General features: G+C 40.3%; 4 protein-coding genes and 1 non-coding gene across 5 annotated transcripts in view; all 5 read left to right on the forward strand.

Annotated features, from left to right (window-relative positions):
* The window catches only part of LOC145450513 (broad substrate specificity ATP-binding cassette transporter ABCG2-like), a 169,857-nt gene that overhangs the window by 141,140 nt on the left and 7,454 nt on the right, over positions 1-21,263 (forward strand). Inside the window, exons 2-8 of the mRNA XM_080329035.1 lie at positions 12,216-12,389; positions 12,450-12,563; positions 15,428-15,559; positions 15,659-15,766; positions 16,220-16,420; positions 17,925-18,041; positions 19,262-19,680. Coding sequence (XP_080185161.1) covers positions 12,309-12,389; positions 12,450-12,563; positions 15,428-15,559; positions 15,659-15,766; positions 16,220-16,420; positions 17,925-18,041; positions 19,262-19,680 — 1,172 coding nt within the window. The 5' untranslated portion in view covers positions 12,216-12,308. The remainder of the gene's footprint in view (positions 1-12,215; positions 12,390-12,449; positions 12,564-15,427; positions 15,560-15,658; positions 15,767-16,219; positions 16,421-17,924; positions 18,042-19,261; positions 19,681-21,263) is intronic.
* Positions 3,332-4,902, forward strand: LOC145450930 (small ribosomal subunit protein mS29-like). The gene has a single exon (XM_080329420.1). It carries the CDS (start codon positions 3,451-3,453, stop codon positions 4,723-4,725), a length of 1,275 nt encoding a protein of 424 aa, XP_080185546.1. The 5' UTR covers positions 3,332-3,450; the 3' UTR covers positions 4,726-4,902.
* LOC145450516 (mitochondrial inner membrane protease ATP23 homolog) lies at positions 5,303-6,840 on the forward strand. Its single transcript, XM_080329037.1, has one exon. The coding sequence runs from the start codon at positions 5,767-5,769 to the stop codon at positions 6,463-6,465; it is 699 nt and encodes a 232-aa protein (XP_080185163.1). The 5' UTR covers positions 5,303-5,766; the 3' UTR covers positions 6,466-6,840.
* Positions 6,933-9,964, forward strand: LOC145450074 (platelet-activating factor acetylhydrolase IB subunit alpha1-like). The gene is made up of 3 exons (XM_080328554.1): positions 6,933-7,068; positions 7,869-8,071; positions 9,644-9,964. Exons 1-3 carry the CDS (start codon positions 6,933-6,935, stop codon positions 9,962-9,964), a joined length of 660 nt encoding a protein of 219 aa, XP_080184680.1.
* On the forward strand, positions 11,169-11,240 carry Trnaq-uug (transfer RNA glutamine (anticodon UUG)). Its single transcript has one exon. It is a non-coding gene; the product is annotated as a tRNA-Gln (tRNA).

The raw sequence follows: 21,263 nt of genomic DNA on the forward strand, positions 1-21,263 counted from the left end.
TCGAAATTTGTTGCGGTCTAGCTAGTGGGGCGGCATTTTAAGCGAGAGCCAGGGGCGGCAGCACATACTGCTACGCCAGTGCTCGCCACTTCATCGCGTCAGCGGTGTCTTACAAAAGCCTAGAGGTGGGCCGTGCTATAAGTCGGCAGTTACGGAAAATAAGAAGAATATCGGCATGGTGTAAATGACCATAGTAGTCGACAAACACCATGAATACCCCAAAAACAAACAAACATAGCCACCAAGTGCAATGAAATCGGTAGGCTATGATCGAAAAAATACCAAAGTATTTTTAATGTGATGGGCATTATTTCTTTGTGGTCGCGTAAAAGGTAAGTATTCGAACTTTGACATATTGTATTTTCGACGTCATAATGAGAGAGAGAGATATCTATTGATTTGTCCAACCGTAAAGAAAACATCATTGGCACATGAAACAACAATAAATGAACTTAATGGTATAGGACAGGGTGTGACTGACATGACTCTGGGTAGGGTCAACTAGTCTGATCACACCCTGCATTAACAAATACAGATATTGTGTGACAGAGTTGGATCAATTACATTATTTCAGTTCAATTACAATTACAAGTACTTTCATGCATGTTTCAATTACAATTACGATTACTCCGTGCATGCTTCAATTACATTACAATTACAATTGCTGCTGTTGAGCATGTAATTGAATAATCATAAATTCAACCGTGCTCCTTGACAACCGTAGCGTCGTAACAATTCAAGTAGGCCTATTCATGTTTCATTCATGATACGCAAATACCCGTTAATTAATAAAAAGAAAAAAAACGTTTTCGAACTATTCCAGTATGCAGTATGTCGTTGAAAAAAGTATTATAATATATGCACGTGTTGGATTTGCGTATATAGTATATAATTAAAGAAATAATATTATTTTTATCGAGGGACGTAGGAATTAGGATGAGGAGTAAAAACAAAACCGTGCTTTGTCAGATAAGACGTTATATAATATCCAGTGGTCTGGTTAGTTAGCAAGACGAAGTAACGATGCAGCATCGTGATCTGAAATCGTATTGTAGATTGCCAACCCACGGATAGATGCGCAAGATGTGAGTCACGGATGAATGCACCGACAAACGTACTGCAGAGCCGGCTAAAAGCAGCAAACTTTGTAGTCCTAGAGCTGGCGATCCAAGAGTCCAAATTTGATGCATCTGGTCTTTATCGTAAGCTATTGATGCACTAATTCCGAAAATACAAATTAAAATCTCGTCAGGGCAATGTAACTGCTCCAAAATAGCCGTTTAAGGCCGACTGTTCTGAAAAGTGAGAGCGCTGCAGCAGCATGACCACAACAATGACCAATTACGCCCAGCGATTGTTCAGAACAATGCCGATTCCCAGACTTTCACGACTATTTTGGGATGGTACCATTGCCTGGAAATATACTTTTATTGCGGAATCAGTGCGACACTAGCTTTCGATTAGGACCATACATATCAAATTTCGACGCTTGGATCGCCAGCTATGGGACTATCAATTCTGCTGCTTTTAGCCGGCTCAGCAGTTCGCTTCTTGGAGTATTCAATCGTGAGTCACGTGTTGCGAATCCATCCGTTGGTTAGTAATTGTTACAATGGCAGCCGAGGCCAGCATACCGGTAAAAATAAAAAACTCCGCCCGCTTCCGCGAATGGATCCACCAAATTCCTTGTCGACATTTAAAGAGCATGCATTATAAGTAGGCTTACCATATTTTGGAAATCTAAAAAGAGGACACCTTTCAGAAATTTGCAACTTGCAAGAATTCCCCAAAACCGGTGAATTTTTCCCACTTTGCGATCGGTTGACTAAAAAAAAAAGGTCATCTTTTCGCTCAGAGCTAAAATCACCGTTTTTCACTCCGAAATACCCGCCGGAGCGTCACTTCTGTGCTAATTTGCGGCATATCACTCGCAATTTGCTCTAAATCTGACCTAAATTGTCAAAAAAGAGGACAAAATCTCAAAAAAGAGGACAAAAGGGCGTCCTCCGAGGACACTTTCAAAAAAGTCAAAAAAGAGGACAAATCCTCTTAAAAGAGGACGCGTATGGTAAGCCTAATTATAAGTCAATTATTTTATGTTGTGCTTGTCAGGTCTCAATAGCAATTTAATGAAATAAAAATTGTAATTGAGCAAAATTTTTGTCAAATTACAATTACAATTACAATTACACAAAATAAAAATACTTCAATTACAATTACATTACAATTACATTGAAAAATGTAATAATTACATTCAGCTCAATTACAAATTACAATTGATCCAACTCTGTTGTGTGATGCTCGATCCGACTCGAAGCATATTACGTGATTCAGAATTGAATCACTGAGGTACTCGGTTTTGCCCAGCCCTATAGTGATAGGTTCACGCAGAAATACCTAGATATATGCCTGAGTTCAAACGGTCATCAGCCTGCCGCTGCCGAAATCTGTTGAATTTTAACTGACTGACGAATGTACTGAACATACACAATACACATATACATATACACTGGTGCTGACGCGAGGGGGCATTCTTGATTGAAGTATACTAAACCTACGTTCAATAGCTAGACCTAATTATGCGTTACAGTGTACTGAACACTGCCAATCATACAAGCAATTTATACTAAATGAATACTAGTCCGCCCCAAGATTACCGGGCCACGACCTGACCTATCGATCTCGCCCCCCGTGACACGACACCCCCATTTTTGTCGCTTGCTTCTTTATAATAACTTCTTTTACTTTTCTTTCCGTGTGCATGCCCTATCTTTACATCACCTAGGCCAAAGTGGGTGTCTGATCTCAAAGACTACTTCAAGTCATTTCGACACCTTCCTAACTTTTCATTGTATAGCATTTTTGTGGTGTATTGAACTGATAAAATTGCTAATAAACCAATGATGATGATGTATTAATGGATTGTCAGTGCTTGACAAGGTATTTCGCAGAGCTACACTTAACCCTCCTTAAGGTAGATTCCTTGTTTTCAATTCATCAGATGTATCAAAAATATAAAATGAACAGAGCAAACTAATAACTATCTCTCTGAAATTTCCATTGAAATGTTATTCAATGTTGATGTTGTTGACTGCTGACGAGTCATGCAGAAAATGACCAAGCCCATGTGTTTGACATAGTTGTGTCACGTCGATGATGGCTCTCTGTATCTCTAAAATAACCAACGTGGCTGGGGGCTGCTTGAAGTATACCCTCGCCTTTCGCTTTGTCTTCTTCATTCCTGGCAGTGCAGTTTTCCGTCGTCATCGTTGGCGTCGTTCACGCGCACCCCGTCGTCACCGCTGTCACTTGGAGGTGCGTGCCAGCCTGCATGTATTGCCGAGATCTCACTTGCATTGTCGAATGTCGTTAGAGTTTGCAACAAAGTGCATGATTACAGACGTTAAGGTGAGAAATCCAAGCTGATTTTGCCAGCTCCTCGCCAAAAACATGCACGCGATTATCGCTAAGGCATCGAAGTTCTGTACGAAACTGGAATACGAACTCTTCAGGCCTGTGTTCAAACCAGTTTTTGCATCCAGCAAATGTTGCATTTCAAGCGAACAACTACCTGTTAGAGCCCGCGAGAGGCAAATACATTTACCAGAACAGATAAGGCCTTCACACAACGAGCCTTCAAGGCATGACTTGAATGACGTGGGACTCTTTTACACCATACCTCCAGAAGATTTTAGCAGGCTTTGTCCGAACCCAGGTGTGGGGAATGGCTTCTCCGTGAGATATCTTGAAGACATGAAGGCATTCAACGAATGCGCCGTCATGATACGCAGACCAGCCCTAGAGGTTATAAATTATTTGAAACATTCTGACTTCTCCAGACCTGTGCAACGGTATCTATTATACGGAGACAGTGGAACTGGTAAAAGCATGACTTTACAGCACATCACACATTATTGTATGAAAGAGGGATGGCTAATATTACCTACAATGTACGCATGGGCTTGGAACATGTACAGATCGAGATTTAGACTCACTCAGCGCGATGAGGTCTTGGAATCTCAATGGAAAAGTGAAAGATATGATCAGCCGCTGATGGCCACGCAATGGTTGGGTATGTTTCGTGAATTGAATAGTCAACTCCTTAAAAATATAACTACGACTAAAGAATACACTTGGACTAAAAGGGAGAAAACGGAACCTGGAAAGGCGCTGGAGAATTTAGTGGATCTGGGCATTTCTCGTCCAAGAATCGCGACAGACGTCATCGGAAGTATCATGAGGGAAATTCGGTGTATACCTGCAGAGAATCGGCCACGGACACTGGTTACTATCGACTGTTTTGAGGCTTTGTTCTCGGAGACTTGGTTGAAAAAGAAAGTCGGTTCCAGCGAGCGTTTGCAACCGAATGAGTTGGCGTTTTTTTACAACTTGAAAAAACTCATTTCTAATACATGGACAAATGGAGCGGTTGTAGTCGCTTCTAGTGGCAAATTTACAACAGAAAAAGAGAAATCATCCGCAATGCTCGAGGGACATTTAATCTACGATATCATCGGATCGGAAGGTTTTGATGTTTTGGACCCGCACGTTCCGGTCGAGGTTCCGAACTATACCCATGACGAAGTGCTTGCTCAGATTGCGTACTATAAGGATAGGAAGTGGGTTTTGGATACGGCATTAACTAACGAAGGAAAGCAAGAGATTGTTTATATGGCATGTAACAATCCTTTGAATTTAGAACTTGTTTGCGGCGGCTTTGTGTGAGAAATTGTGAAGGCCTACGTGTTTACGCCACAATATTTCTTTAGTATTCATTTTGCATTCTGCATGTCACAAGGTATATGTTGCTAGGTTATGGCACAGGAATTGCTTCAAATTTTCTGCTAGTCCGAGATATTCCCAGGCTTGATTTTTGAATTCTAAAGCAAACACCAATGTAAACAAGATACATGTAACTGGCCTCAATTCTCTATTATGTCTATAATGGATATGCCAATCTAAAATTAATTAGGTCAATAACGAATTTGAAAAGTTTCACTGTTATTCTTCTGGTTATGGCTCGCTGCAATCTTATGCTGAACTTCCCCATCTTAATCTCGTCTCTGACCCTATTCCCCCGAACTACATATCTGTGTTTCACTTTCACACACTTTTGGTCAGATCTATTTATTACCGGTAACAGGGTAATAGATCGTTATTCGATCATTTTAGGAAAGTCATTATTGTTAAAGAAAACGAATTTGTCATGAAAACCTGGACTGATATTATCAAGTGTATGCTAATAGTATACATAAATATCATGATGACCAATACTTCCCGTTGATATTTGATGAAGAAGATGTACTAACCAACATATCAAGTCATCCTATCCTCATCCAGCCACAAATTTTGCTTCTGAATCAGTGATACATTATATTTTGATGCTCCTAAATTTTATACTTGTCAAATTATCCAATTCCACATAATGAACATAGTTGAACCAGATTAACTAAAAGGACTACGCACATTGCGGTAGTCACATGACTCTTTAGCCGCAATTTATTTGTAACACTTGTTTTTTCAGCTTACACCAGATGCCTAATTATGCCACATGATCCGAAAGCTTTTATAAAAAGCAGGAACTATCTCTGGAAAGAGTTGCCGTCGGCTTTGCAAGCTTGTGGAGCCGAATCCCTAGCGTACGGCAAATGCGTCTCGGAGTGGGATAATCTGAGAAAAGGCGATTGTCAAAAAGAGTTTAGTGTTCTGAAGCAATGCTTGAATAAGGTTTTGAAGAAAAAGTTGCGGTAATCTCCTTGATTGAGTATGGTTGAAGATATCATGAGCTCTACAGATACGCGAGGAGCTCAGTCTCATCGCGAATCGAGAGAAAGTAGGGCTTACACAGAAACTTGCGAAATTTTAAATGAGACACTATCGAGCAAACGTGAAAGCCCATTTCTCCGCATATTACTTCATGCGATGGAATCGCAAGGATGCGCAGTACTGCCGAAACATTTTGTTGTTGAAGATTGCAAGTCTTTCGACGGTTACGGAGGCTTCGACGCTGCCAACAACGAAATCGTACTGTGCGAAAACAAGTTTGCGAGTATGTCCCGAAAAAGGGCGTTGAAGGAAATGCACTCGACTCTAGCTCACGAACTGGTGCATGCTTTCGATCACTGTCGCGGCAATGTCGATTTCTACAATAACCCAAAACATGTGATGTGCTCGGAAATTCGGGCGGCTGCCCTCAGTGGGCAATGTATGCTCGCTAACAATTTCCCTTCGGCTGTGTTTGGAAAATCGCGCCGTGGCCATCAGAGATGCGTTAAGTCACAAGCGCTTCGATCGTTCAAATCTCTTCACCCAGAATGGAGCATGGAAAAATCTGTGATATTGATAGATGAATTATTTACAAAATGCTATAAGGATACGGAACCGTTTGATAGGATTCCACTGTCTATGAACGATGCTCGTCTTGCGTTCAAAGCTTACCAGTCCAGAAATCGATATGATCCGTAATTTATCGACAAGTCTTGAATTTTGTGGCTGTTAGTTGCTAGGAATAGGCATAATTAAGTAGACGAGAAGTCAATTACGAGTATTAGTCTTGGAATCCTGTATTTATATATCACTATCATGAAGATATCGTTGCGTAAGATTAAGCGCGATCGTTATGTTTTAGATAAATGTAATATATATTATGCACGGAGCACGGATGTATATTGTCAATGCCAGGTTTGCCATGTGGAAAATGTCAGTGAAAATGAGTTGCTTTGCGTTGCCAACTTTTCGATGCTGTGATAGATTTCCAATGTTTTTCCCGTTAAAAGCTAAGATGAATGTGTAGCATAGAGTTGTAAGCCTACTCCTCTGAATTAACAGTTTGTTCTTCAGCGCTTGGAAATTAAGTTAAACAGGTAGCTTTGTATGGTTGACCAAGTCTGGAATACTCTCGATGACCGAGCGGGAGATTGACTCATTTCAATATGTCAAAGGCGTGTGAAAACCCGGCCGCAGTGCCCACCAAGGTGATCGATGTTCAAGGGGATGGACGCTGGGAATCGATGCACGAGGAGTTCTGTCATGAGAGCAGGGAAAAGGAAGCTAACGTGGTGTTTATTGGTAGGATGATTGTTCTTTTCGTATTGCAACTGGGGTCAGTCGAAGTAGAGTATTAGGATTTGAGTAGGCCTACCACCCAGTATGACCTCACAACAGTATGAATGGTTTGGAAAGTTTAGACAGATATGTGCCTTTTCTACGAGGACATGGAATATAATATCAGCTAAAACACCTTAAAGCAGTGTTTCTTAAAGTTCTTGCGCTGATGCCCCTCGATCTTTTCATATTATTTCTCATGCCCCATGTCAATTTTCAACAACTTGTGACGGTACGCGCGAAGAAAATTTTCGAGTTGAAGTAATCTATGGAGAAAATATTCCACTTTTTGTTGGTTTGTAATATAATGTTGGACTCCAGACAACGTATTGGCCAAATTCCGCAGTGCATATTGTAACTACTGATTTGGTGCTTCGTCCCCTGCTTTCAGATATTTTGGTATTTTTGTGACCATCCATAATTCTTTGCGCAAATGTTGCAAGTCGCTGCTTCAGAGATTGATGTTCCCACTTGCATTTGTGTCTTTGCACTACATGTTCGCATGCTCTGATGCGGACTTTCGAATCTTCAAAGCTTCTACGTTGGGAAAGTAACGAAACTATAATAGTCGTTGATAATAACGGGCGTATAATTTCAGTAGCTGCTGAATAAATATCGTCTTTCGTAACCTTACTCGATCTGGATTCAAGGAGGGTACTTGAATCGTTGTGCCTTGCCCTATTCATAACCCAATAAAATTGATGTTATTCACGCTGTCGAATTTGGTGATATTATGTACGTTATAGGACATATACCAATTTTAGGTGACTCTCTGGTTCAGCAAATGGCTCACGTAGCCGACTGGGACGGTCAGCTAGCGCCGTTACACTGTCTGAATTTCGGCATCGGAGGCGACCGGACCGAACATGTACTGTGGCGGGTCGAGAATGGCGAACTTGATAACATCAGCACCAAAGTTGTTGTGATATGGTGTGGGACAAATAACCATGGGAACTCAGCGGAGCAGGTCAGTTTGTGTGTGATACTGTGATCTGCTTTAACATGGAAAAAACCCCTTCACTTTTTGATCGTAAAATGCTGAATGGTACTTTCAGAATCCGTTGTATTTATGCTTGTCATTATGAGGTAGGTTGATGCATGTTGGAACTTTCATGCTATGCTTCCTTTCTGATATTAGAGGTAGGTAATCTCATTTGAAGTAGCAACCAATAGGTTGAGAAACCCTGTCACAGCATACTGGTCTATACAATGAGTTCGGAGTAATGCGAAATGAGAAAGTTGAATTGCCCAAAACTATTTTCTCTCTTCGGACACTAATGTAAGTTCATTGCTCATGTAGGCATACTACATGGACAATTTCAAGCAGGTACATAGCAGATAGGCTTGAACGCCTTTCCTAAGTTTGCGGTAGGCCTATAGTCCAATAAGTTAGTGACAAATTTGCTGTTGTATGAATCCTGTTTGCGGTACTAGTTTGGTTGGGCTTCTCACAATTCAAATTGATTAGAAAACTGTCTAGAATAGTTGTAGGTGTTGTGGTGGTGTATTTTATGACACGAATGTGAATGTTTCTGGGCTCTGGCCTGTTGCTGTGTCATGAATATTCCTAATTGAATGTTATGTATAATTAAGCAGTATATTCATATTGAAATAAACCGGAATATTTTGGCTGACACTCGTTAGGAGTAATCGTCAGCAACTAGTAGAGAATTGAAAGAACATTGTATATCAACAATCGTATCACAAAATATGACGTCACCAGCATGAAATTTCGAATGAGAGAGCGGTCAATGTACTATTTTTAGGTGGTACATTAACTCCTTTTGTTGACAGAGTTTGGGTTGGTGTATTTTGATAAAAGTCGACTCCAAGACACGCACTTCATTTGTCTACTTCATTTGTGTGCCTTGGAGTTGACTTTTATCAAAATACACCAACCCAAACTCTGTGTCAACTATGTCAACAAAAGGAGTTCGTGTACCACCTAAAAATAGTACATTGACTGCTCTCTCATTCGAAATTTCATGCTGGTGACGTCATATTTTGTGATACGATTGTTTGTATGCAATATTTTTTCCAATCCTCTACTAGTTGCTGACGATTACCCCTTATAGAACTTCATTAACAAAATTCCCAAAAAAGATCAGCGACTTGCAAACAGATAAATCAAAGTCAAGACGAGAAATTACTCCAACACCTCACATCGTGAGAGTTTAAATACGATGCCCTCTCAGCCCGCAATAGTCTCCGAAAGTGTCAATTCGGCGCGTCGTAAAGATAAACCGTCGTACACAGCGCTAAAAAACGGACTGAATTACAAAGCACAATCCAACGTACACCTTAGGTAACACGCAGTTGGTAATTAACTCAATGAAAAAACAATCAAGCAATCAAGTCAGTTGGAACCTCTTCGGCTTGCGTATCACACGACCACTTGACGTTCGCTTTACAACACCTCTGATGAGTGTCAGCCGAAAATATTTTTGTTCATTTCAATATGAATACTATTCAATTGTATATTGAAATTCTGTACCTCCAAGAACCTCTTCAAATATTGTGTATATATATTTCTGTTCAGATTGCTTACGGCATCGTCGAAGTCGCCAAGACCGTTTCACTCAAGCAGCCTGAAAGTACCATATTGGTCTTAAGCCTGTTGCCCCGTGGCAAAAATCCAAACGTGCTCCGCGTCAGGAACGAGCGAGTCAATGAAATGATTGAGAAGTTGGTGCAGGACATCCCAAAAGCGCAGTATCTCAATTTGAGCGCGGGATTCGTGTCTTCAGACGGTACGATATCGCCGTCGGACATGTACGACTATTTGCATCTGACGAGACATGGCTACGAAAAGGTGGTAACCCCATTAGTAGATGAACTCAAGGGACTGCTCGGTGACTGATTGCTTGAGCAATGTTCCATGATCTTGTAAAAGATCAGGTACAGTGTTGAGGTTTCAGCACAATATCTGTTTGCATGCGTGTCGGCGACGTGCTGCCATCCTGCCACTGCTCAAGTCTTGGTCTGCGATAAGGTGCTATCTTGCCAATGGATTTGTATACGCAAATCGTACCAGCTGCTGCGTTAAAGGTCAAAGGGATCAATATTTTAACCATGATACCATTTTACTTTCTACATCTCAAGCTAGTTTCTTTTCAAAATTATGAGATTATTATCTATTTGGTGTTGTTATGAATGTGGGTGCTATCGGGTGAATATATATATACTATAAGTCTTTGATTTCATTCATGGTTGCATGGAGTGGTAATAAGTTATTGTATATTGACGATTCAGAAGCAAGCATGCGTAGGCCAGCATGTCGTATATATTTCATGAACGAAAATAAAGTTGTGAGATGAGATGGCCAAGATTTGTGTTGGTTTGACAGCTTTTACCATGTGGCTGTTAGATGTAGATAGGCTGCAGAGGTTGAGGCAATTCCTCGATGTATGAAAGAGTAGTCCCAAAGGTGTACCGAATATCAGGGTTGCAACCAAGTTGATTTGACTTGAGTCATTTTCAGTTCACCACAGAGTCAAGTCCAAGTTGGGGAGCAACAGGTCAAGTCATAGTGTTACAACTCGATTCCAAGTCCTGGTGTTTACTGTTCAGTATCGAGTGCAAGTCAGGTTCAACTCAATTCTGTGAAACTCGTGGGTGATATCGATTCCTTTTTCTCACTCTAAACATGTTTGTTCAAACAGATAAATGACAATTTCTGGGCCAATTTTCAAGCATCGGTACTGATATACAAGACTTGAATAATTTATATAGAATGTATCTCGTCATTTTCCATTTTTAAGAAAATGACTTGAGTCAACGAAAAATTGCGACTCGAGTCGTCACAACCCTGCCAAGCATATTTGTGGAAGCACAGTAGGGCGAATCTGGTGACTGTGAATGAAGGAGCGTCATAGGCTGATATTAGTCAATTGCAGGCGACAATATTTCTACCTTCGTTTGAGAAGTATCGGCCTCAACTACAGTCTACGGAGAGAGACGATACATAATATATTGCTTGTAAGCGAGATTTCTTCGTTCGTCATGTCACAGCTTGCCAATGTAATGAGATTTGACAAAGCAGTGTGAGACCGAATTCCCGCCGCGGCCCCATGGTGTAATGGTTAGCACTCAGGACTTTGAATCCTGCGATCCGAGTTCAAATCTCGGTGGGACCTCTCTTTTTTTCGTGCAAGTATTGCAGATCAGTTTCACATTACCCAATTTCGAAATGAATCTTACAATAACAGTACCATCAACGGTTCCATTTTGTTTCGTGATAATCAGGAAGTCTTTGCCATATGTTTACATTCCGACTTTCTCCCAAGTGACGATTTTCATATGTATTATATAGTCGTCTAATAGTATATGAAAGAGATATCACAGTGATTGTGACTTTTCACCGCTGAGCTATACATACACGATGTTATTGACAGCAACATAACAACGTAACAACTTTGAGACTACAGTAGCCGTACCGAACGGCGATGCAGCACAGCTCGCGCATGAATTGCTAATGACGTCATACGCAGAATTCACAGACAACACAATGTTGACACTCGAGAGACTCGATGGCGGCTACCGTGAGCTGCTCAAGCTGCTAACGTTTTGCATTGATGTAATCAAGATTTATCTAAGTCAGAAAGATGTGGATATGATGTAAACGTGAGAACTAATGTTGCTGCTCTCGACATAGGCTTGGTTTGTGTTCTGTCCAGTGGAAGCGGAACGCACTGGGTAAGACGGCACACTTTAAAAATTCATGACGTCTTTTGAATCTTGCTCAGATAGAATCGAACTTCGCGGCGGCCCGATGGTTTTGTTCTATATTGAGTGGTACTCGATGTTTGAGACTTGCGGAGATTTCCTTTGTTAGTCACAAAGAATTGTGGACCAACGACGAGTTTTGCAGTATAACAAACCTCAAGTTTCAATTTTCTTTACGTCCTGTCGCAGCTGTGACGAGTGTGAACTGTATCGTCACGTCATTAGCAGTATTATTTGACGGCACTGTAGCGATATTTTCTCGGTTACGTTACTAGCTCAAGCTCAGCAGTCAGCATGCTATGATTTCCTCTTATTGTCTTAACAGGCACAAGCAGAGCCTTTTTTTGAAGCTGCAAATTATTGCATTAATCATGTTGTTTTGTTAGAATGCATAATCAATCATGTTATGTTACTGTAAACATATAAATCTGATGAGTCTGTGACATTGGATATCATATGAGATATGATTCAGCAATAGAATGGAAGATGACCTTGATTATGCCGCAAAAAGTGCCGACGCTGATGCTACCTACATGGAAAGACCTACCAAAATCAAGCAGGTGAGTGAACATCTGGAAATTCATTAATCTGCGATGAACAAATATTTCCTGTTTTTTCAGTCTGGAGCATTGGGAATAAATTTGCTTAAACGTAGCAAGCATGATTTGCTACGACTGCTAAGCATTCTGGAAGGCGAATTGGAGGCGCGGGATATCTATATTTCCACATTAGAGGTTTGTGAAATTGTGTATTGGATGGCAGAAAGACATACAATGATAGTTAACCTATAGCCTATATTTTTTACAGTTATCCAATGTTAAGCTCATGAATATGAATCTCACGATGTCGATATTGTCGATAACAACTAGGTGAAATTTCTAAAGATTTAATTATATTTAGATCCGTAGTGCAGTGTAGGCTATATTCAGAAGTGGTGTCTGACCTATTTCATCCCGTGGACCACTTATGTCGATATTCAAACCAAATGCCCACCCCTTTGAAATTTGTGTGTTGAAACATTCGTTTATAGTAGCTACATAAATATCATCATATAAAGGTAACTGTAAGGTTCATCTGTACATTCCACTGTTATCAAAACCTATCATACACCATGGGAGCCAACTATCAAATAAATCCATATTTTCACAACTTTTTCCAAACTAGCGGTGTTAGAGGAATGCAACATTTGAGACCTATATGCCTTGATAGCATGAAAAATAATGTAAATCTTCTATTCTATATCACGGTGTCCTCGACCTAAAATTCTATCCATGTGATTGCTCTCTCTCACAATCAGGCCGCAGTGATATGTTATAATAATTATCAGTGTGTTGTGTGTAGTTGACTAGCCTATTTGTCATATCATGAATGTATTGGTAGGCTTCTCGTTCGTTACGTGTTACATGTTGATTGTTGATACTGGGGATGATTGGGGACCACTGAACTGTTACAGCATAGTGTCCTATATGGTGTCGACACAGGCAAATCTCACGCCTCAGTGAAATTGTATCACGTCACAATTTCCATTCGGCTACAGGCAATTTGACGGTCATTTTTGACCGGCTTGCCGAGCATTAAATTTGGTAAAACGGGTATCAATCGAAAGCTGACTCTGCACTGATTACGAAAATATAAATTTTATTCCGCTCGTGGCGCTGGAACTCCCACAATCAGCCTCGAATTTTTCATTGTTATGGAGATTGGCATTGGGACGCAACAATGCTGAACAATGCTGTCTGGCGAAACGAGAGAGTAGCTCAAGAGAAAAGGAGCCAGACAGCATTGTTCAGCATTGTAGCGTCCCAATGCCAATCTCCATAACAATGAAAAATTCGAGGCTGATTGTGGGAGTTCCAGGGCCACGAGCGGAATACAAATTTCTATTTTCGTAATCAGTGCAGAGTCAGCTTCCGATTGATACCCGTTTTACCAAATTTAATGCTCGGCAAGCCGGTCAAAAATGACTGTCAAATTGCCTGTAGCCAAATGGAAATTGTGACGTGATACAATTTCACTGAGGCGTGAGATTTGCCTGTGTCGACACCATATAGGACACTATGGTTACAGCATCCAGCCAATAACTTGTGAAATCATGATGGCACATAGCATTTCTGCCGATTGCATCATGGACTGATTAAAAAACAAAGTCATATGAATTGACTGAATTGCTATATTTTTATATAGATATAGGATCCTTCTGTCTTTCATTAGGTGAACTAGATGCTAGTGTGGCCTGCTCTGATGATATGTAAGCTTAATATCGCATAAATTAATGTCGGTTTAAAATCCTCACATCGCCGCCATTTTCATCCAGTTAATCACAACAATGACTTGAACAATCTAGCAATTGTGTCGTAATTTATTTATATTGCGTTTTGAATGGACTATTGCACATACACATCAATCACTAATTGCGGTTTGCTGGATGTGTCATATGATAATTATATTATGACAGTGACAGTTGAAAAAATGTTGTAGACCTACCCAATATTCTGAGTTATGGTGTGATATTTCGTGTCAACTGAGATTAATTGGGTCTTCCCTTCTCCGTAGACAACAATATATTCCCATAAATTTGTGAATCAAAAAAAGCATTCATTACATTTAATGCATTTCTCATCTCATATGGATCATAGTTTTTCATCAATGTTTTTGTGTCATTGCAAAGGTTTGTTTTGGATTGATTTCACTATACGGTATGTAATCTATTGATCAAAAACTGACGTACACTGCTGTGACTTGTAAATGTCTAGTATTGGCAACTATAATTCATTGATGCTGCTGATCATGAATTTATACAATTGTAGAACATCTCATGTTATGCAGGTTCATATTATAGATTGGCAGTAAGGAAACTAATTATGTCATGAGTCCTGATTGGAAAAATCGTGTTATCTCTTTGTGCCTCGGTTGTCAATCAATTATTACTGCTGCAGGCAAAGAGTGGGAATATGGATAGTGTTTTGGGATAACTGCCGTCTCAAAATAACACATAGCAATAGTAACTTGACTAATTTTCCTTTGATCGATGTATGAGATTGTGAATCTATCAGCACACCTATCTTGATAGTCGCTAATAGCAGTTTTAGTTGACACTGAACTCTTTTCAGTAGTCATGGACTCATAGTATATCCGATCTTTCCCTCTAACTTGAATTTTAGTATTCCGCAGCTAATGAGCCAGTTATCTGATGTTGGGAATGTATTTTGTAGCACAAACTTCAAACGAAATTTCATGTCTTTCGATCGGATACTTTTCATCGATCTTCATTACATATTTTCTGGAATTTAAGTGGAGGTTTCATCTCAGCTATAACACGTACAAGTCGAATTTAATTATCCCTTAACAGACCAAGAAATTACCTCCATGCCTTACAATTTGGTATTACTACACTCTGAAGTCTGAAACACTGAACCTAATGAGATTTTTACCTAATATGGCATGGATGGAGGCTTGCTACTTAACTGTTGTTGTAATGAGAATTTATATATCCCTGTGACACGTTAGCTATCCTACGTCAAGCGCTATTATTAGCTGTAATGCACCTCGATTCCTTTTCTGTGTAATGCTGTGCTAATGATGCATGTTTTCAATTTAGGCTCGTTTGAATAACCAAAAGAATGCAAAAAACCATTATTTCGTACACCGACTAAGTGATCCGTTGTTGGCTCTGCATCGCGATGACTTCATGGATGCCAGTGGCGATCGCAAAAGCTCCTCAAATGAATTGGTAAGAAATGCTTGCCACCTAAATGCCACGTGTATGTAGATCACTTGGAGAGAAGTCGAAATGTGTGCTAGATGTTTGCTAACCATTCACGTTATTCAGGCTCGTATTGAGCCGCTGCCTCTCTTGGAGAAGATAATCGTACGGTTCAAAAATCAGCAACAGAAAATGCATCATCAAATGGCGTTATCAAGCAAAATACACCGAAAAGTAAGACTACCCTATTTCGACTGATAAATTAGCTAATAATAGAGGCTATATTTGACATAAATTTTAGGATTTAGAAAAGGGGCCCCTTCCCTTGAATATGCCACTGAGTAAGATTATCTGTGCTAAGATCTGTTGATTGCAATACAGAAACCAACGATAAGATAGATATGTCTTCTAGTGCATGAGTAGGGAATTACAAATCAATTTGTACGTAAAATTTTTCACAAAAGCCAAATTTCGATATTCTGATTCTTGCTAGCCGTCACTCATACTTCTGATATGTTTAATTCGAATGTAAGTCTGGATTAATTTAGTGAGGCTTGTTTGCGGTCAGATGCCTGTTGCTTATCTATTCTATTCACCTGTGTTTCTTTAGCCTGCTCACGGCTCGTGTCCAGCACTTCACAAGTGCAAATATCGGGGATGCCTGTGTTTGACTTCAACGTTTTGCAGATGGCTCACGAGCTAGCAGAGGTAAAACGGAAGCATTCCACCAACCCGGATGGCGTAGACGAGTTGTTGGAGGAGTGGGAAAAAGAGAAAGAGAACCTGAACGCCACGATCATGTGTGAGAGAGAGAGAACGCGGAGAATAGAGAACGAATACAACAAGCTGCTTTCGTTATGCAGGAAGGAGATGAATCGGCATAAAATTGTGAGTCGGCTTCGAATGTGTTAATCTTGAAACCCCCTCCTGTCTTTGTGTGTGGATCTGGGTGTCCCATGTCCATGGCGGGACGGTATAATCAGGGCTGGCTATGATGATTCAGGTACTCTAATCTGAATCGAGTTATAATTCTAATGCTTCGAGCCACATATTGAGAGAAGTTTTTTCAAGTACCGGTAATGAAATTATACGCTTCTGGCCACCAATGGTTAATTTATCAATGTTCAGGTATTATAGTTTTGATACTTTATTTACTGTGAATTTGCTGTAAACCTCGATTGGTCGTATAGTAGCAGGCTTGTAAGCAAGTCACAAGGTTCCGAGTCACACGTCAATCTCACTATTCTAGTTTTGACTCGAGTTGAGTCATTTTCATTTCGTCACCGAGTCCATGTCCTAGTTATTATGTTCACTGTTCAGTTTTGAGTTCAATCCCGTTCAACCCACTTTTCAACTCTGCTCGAGTGATATGGAATGACTCGCATTCATAATTTTCCGCAGTACTAACAGTTTCTGGCCTTATTTTCCAAGTGTCAGGACTGATAGACAAAATACCAATAATGTGGTGACTTACTATTCTTCGAAGTTAAAACTAAATGCCTGTCTTGGCCGTCCTAGTCTCGAGTCATATGACTTGGTTCGAGTCATGCACGATGACTTGAGTACAAGTCGAGTCATTTTACGCATTTAAACAATGACTCGAGTCAAGTAGAGTCACCAAAACACCGCAACACGAGTCATTACAACCCTGCATCGCAGCATACAGTGCATGTTCATAAAGCCGCGGTCAACCCACAACATTGGTACAAAGTGCAATGAAATGGTATGGTTGAAAAATGCCAAATAATGGTTAATGTGATGTATAACTGGCTTTATAATCTTTGTGTTCACATAAAAGGTACATATTTGAACTTCCTACATCGTTCACACTGTTGTGATGTCATAGTCAGCGATACTCGAACACTCAACTCGACTCGAAGCTTAACAATCGATTCAGAATCATATCATTCAGGTACTCCAATTTGCCCAGCCGTGGATATAATGTGTGACGGTCAGTGATAAAATCATTTACACTCAACCAGGCTATTGAAATCTGACTGCCTTTGATTGTGTTATTTACTCTGAAGGTTATATCTGTTTGTATAGGAATTTATTGGCACAATTTTTGCTCAAGTTGTTGCGCTTATTGAATCGTGAAGATCATACCACTGAACAATATTTGTGGGTGACTGTTAGAAAATATGCTTTTAATCACACCGCGAGGCACAGGTATTTATTCTTAAGAATTTTCCTTGAAATATCTTGCCATGCTGGTTGCTTGAGGAATGTTGATCACAAATTTTGGTTAACCCTAACAGTTTCTGATCGTTCTTATGGCTATTCTTGTGTGTTTACCCGTGCACAATGTGATGTATTAACTTGATCTGTTATTCTTGCGAACAGTTTGGTTTCCTTGTACTGTTATCTTAATTTAGTGTGTTCTTCTATGCAGATTGTGAGTAGTATGCTGTACGAGCAAGCAAACTTATGGCAACAACTAAACCAGTCCAAGGAATGGCATATCGACGAGAATTCCACTGAAACCGAGCTTGCTTCACGATTGCACAAGGTGACAATCTTCTCTCAGCTCTATTGTTTTTTTTTTCACAATTTGCCTTGATTTTGGTATTGCTGTAAAGTGAGGTTTCATTGGATGAATCATCACAATTTTGTATGATGTCTTGCAAAGATTACGGTGACTTTGGCCCTTGAATAATTCTAGCCGACACTGCAGAATGGTTGTTACATCTCTACTGATAGACTTACTCTTCTGTAAGTTCAATTGGACTCTATAACTGTGTAACACAATATTGGTGTAACAAGAGCGCAATTGCTTGGGTTTGGCAATAAACATCGATATTCGCACGTTATTTCACTGGGAGACGTCGTCGTAGCCGATACTCGCCATTGAACTGCTTATCAACATTATGTTCACTGGGAAGACACAACAGGAATTCGAAATGGCCTAGCAATGTTTGTAAATCAAACGCCCACCTCCGCCTACGATGACAATATAAAAACTTGAGTGTAAAAGACGAATGTGCTGCACAGCATTTTGATTCTGTATATCAGTGGTGAACTGGTCGGTCTACCCAGAGAGCGCTATTATTCAAAATTTGGTTGCGAAAAATGTGTATATGCTTTATAGGAATTTGATTGTATAACCCAATTCAAAACCTTCATTTTTGTGTCTAATACACTTTCGTTGTATAATGTAGTTGATACATTTGCACATACACTGATACACACGCGAAATCCACCAAGTGCCGAATTGTCTGGTAACCCTTATAAAAACGCAAAATTGGCAGTCACTCGTCAGTGGTAATCGTCAGCAATTAGTTTAAGAATTCAATATCAACAATCGTATCACCAATTACGACATCGCCTGCATAAAAATATAAAACAATGTGTGCATATAGATGACTCAAGGGCTACTTTTAGATTACACACGAAGTCCTTCCGTTGGCAGAAATAGGTAGGCGGATTTAGATGAGTCTACTCCAGGATATAAGTAAAAGAATGAGCGACTCTCCCGACGACACGAAAACTGTTGTTGGGGTATTTTTTCGCATAAGTGGAATTATCCGTTTCGTGATATTACTGTTAATATATTAAAGTCTATTCAATAATACTCTACTAGTTGATGACAGTTACACCTGATGAGTGTCGAGCGTAAACAATAACATCTGTTTTTTTTCAACACGAATCTATTATTCAATTGCATATTGATGTTGTTTACCTCCGAGAATCTCTTCAAATAAGCGACAACGGTGTTTGTTTGGTTCGCAGGCGTTGCAAGAAAAGCAAGACCTGGCCGCGGCCCTGAAAGAGGAAGGGACCAAGGCGGACGCGCTACAGTCGAAAGTGGACCGGCTTCAAAAGAAACTGCGCCGTACCCGGCAAACGGCGGTGCACACACGTAGGTTACAACTGAGCCGGGGCATGGCGCCGGAACACCCGGGCCGAGACCTGCCGGAATACGACTGGGCCGAAATCTCCAGTGACGACGACGATGAAGACTCGTCAGTTAGCGATGATGCGGGACTAAAACGGGAGGGCCGGTACGCGTCTGACCCGGAGACGGCAGAGTTTATGTCGAAGCGTCATTCGATGAGGGTGGCGCAAAGCACGCAGGACGTGACGCTGGTGCCGACCAGCTCTCACCCACCCAGTCTGCTGGCGGACGGGGCCGGGGTGACCACTTCCGGGTGAGTGACGAGGTCTTAATACTGTAAGGGGGGTGACGGAGTACTTCTACTTCTACTTCTAGTTAGGTTTTTAGACTATTGCCACTTGTACTCGGAGACGATCAGTAACAAAGGTACTTGCACGTTTCAAAAATGACCGACTCCAGTTATTGCTAAAAAACTGCATTCCGAATCTACTTGGTTGAGTATTTTTCGTACTTTTAATGTTTATTTCTACATGAAGTAGTTGTGACATATCTTGTGAATCGTAACTTGTACTTGTAATTGTTACTTCTACTTATGCGTGAGCACTAGGGTTGTTCAAAAATAGTTGTTCAGTAGAGATGATGCACACCAAATTTGGCTCAATTCCAACCACTAGAATCGAAGTTATTGTAGTATGAAAATTTCCAATTCCATGATTTTATAATAAATAATTGAAGATTTAGTCACCGTATATACTATTTTATTCAAATCCAAATTTTTAGACCGCAATAACTTAACTTCCAGTGGTTGGAATTGAGCCAAATTTGGTGTGCATCATCTCTACTGACAGCCTAACAATTTTATGGGGTTGACAGAAAAATTTTGAAAATTCGTTTTTTTTTGTTTTTTTTATTCTAAATTCAAAACTTTTCACTGCAAGAAAATCGCTTCTACTGGTTGGAATTGAGCCAAAGTTGGCGTGCAGTGTTGTTTTCACCAACCTAACAATTTTATCAAGTAGCCAGTGAAATCGGAAGAAAAAGTTTATTTTTGAACAGGCCTAGTGAGCACTGAGCAGTAATGATTGCTACTCAGTGGAGACACTGATTTTTGATACTAGTCTGTCGATTTTGGAGACGTGGGTGTCCTCCGCATTGTGACATGGCTTGTAATAGAGACAGATTTTAGAGAGGGTTGTCTCAGGACAAAGTATACGGTTATCAGATATTTGCCATTTAACGGTGATGGTTCAATGCGACGAATTAGTATGATGTGATTTATTGCTCTGAAGAAACTTTATCTCTTTTACTGCATGACTTAAGTCGCATCGAAGGTATCTCGCTTGTACCCCTTTGTAGGATCGATAGATTGATTTTAAGAGATTCTTCCTACGAGCCGCTAATATCCCTCTGGCTATCGATTAGCTATGCACGTGGGCTTGAACTTGTGAGATTGCTCTTAATGAGGTTTGTCAAATTTGATAGATTTGATTTCAAGTCATCGATCGGCCATTTTTGTTTTTATTGGGTCAAAGGAAATTACACGACGTGCGAGAACATGAAGTGTGATGTAACATTAGCTTGGAATTCTTCGCGCCCACAGATGGTCAGTAATAACGTATGTCTAATTTTTTTTGAGTGCTCGAAGAGGTTTTTGCCTTGCTTGCACTAATTGCTCAAGTATTTACGTTTTAATACTACTTCACAGTTTATTAAGAAAAACTACTTGTCTTTTAAACCTTGAATTTTGTAAAACATAAGGTGGTTTCGGGATAGCTTTGAATCGCGTTCGTCAGTGAGACATGCGAAACAGCTCTGTAGCAGTGCGGTATATATTTTCTAAACATGGCCCTCCTATCTGTACGCCATGCGTGGCACGATTCATACTATGCACTTGTC

This window comes from Botryllus schlosseri, chromosome 11, assembly GCF_051294905.1.
Source record: "Botryllus schlosseri isolate E-star chromosome 11, Bs_hap1, whole genome shotgun sequence".
Lineage (NCBI taxonomy): Eukaryota > Metazoa > Chordata > Ascidiacea > Stolidobranchia > Styelidae > Botryllus > Botryllus schlosseri.

Coding starts and splice junctions, on each gene's coding strand:
- LOC145450516 (XM_080329037.1), top strand. CDS start 5,767: ATGGTTGAAGATATCATGAGCTCTACAGATACGCGAGGAGCTCAGTCT.
- LOC145450930 (XM_080329420.1), top strand. CDS start 3,451: ATGCACGCGATTATCGCTAAGGCATCGAAGTTCTGTACGAAACTGGAA.
- LOC145450074 (XM_080328554.1), top strand. CDS start 6,933: ATGTCAAAGGCGTGTGAAAACCCGGCCGCAGTGCCCACCAAGGTGATC. Junction 7,069..7,868: donor AGCTAACGTGGTGTTTATTG/GTAGGATGATTG, acceptor TACCAATTTTAG/GTGACTCTCTGGTTCAGCAA. Junction 8,072..9,643: donor ATGGGAACTCAGCGGAGCAG/GTCAGTTTGTGT, acceptor ATTTCTGTTCAG/ATTGCTTACGGCATCGTCGA.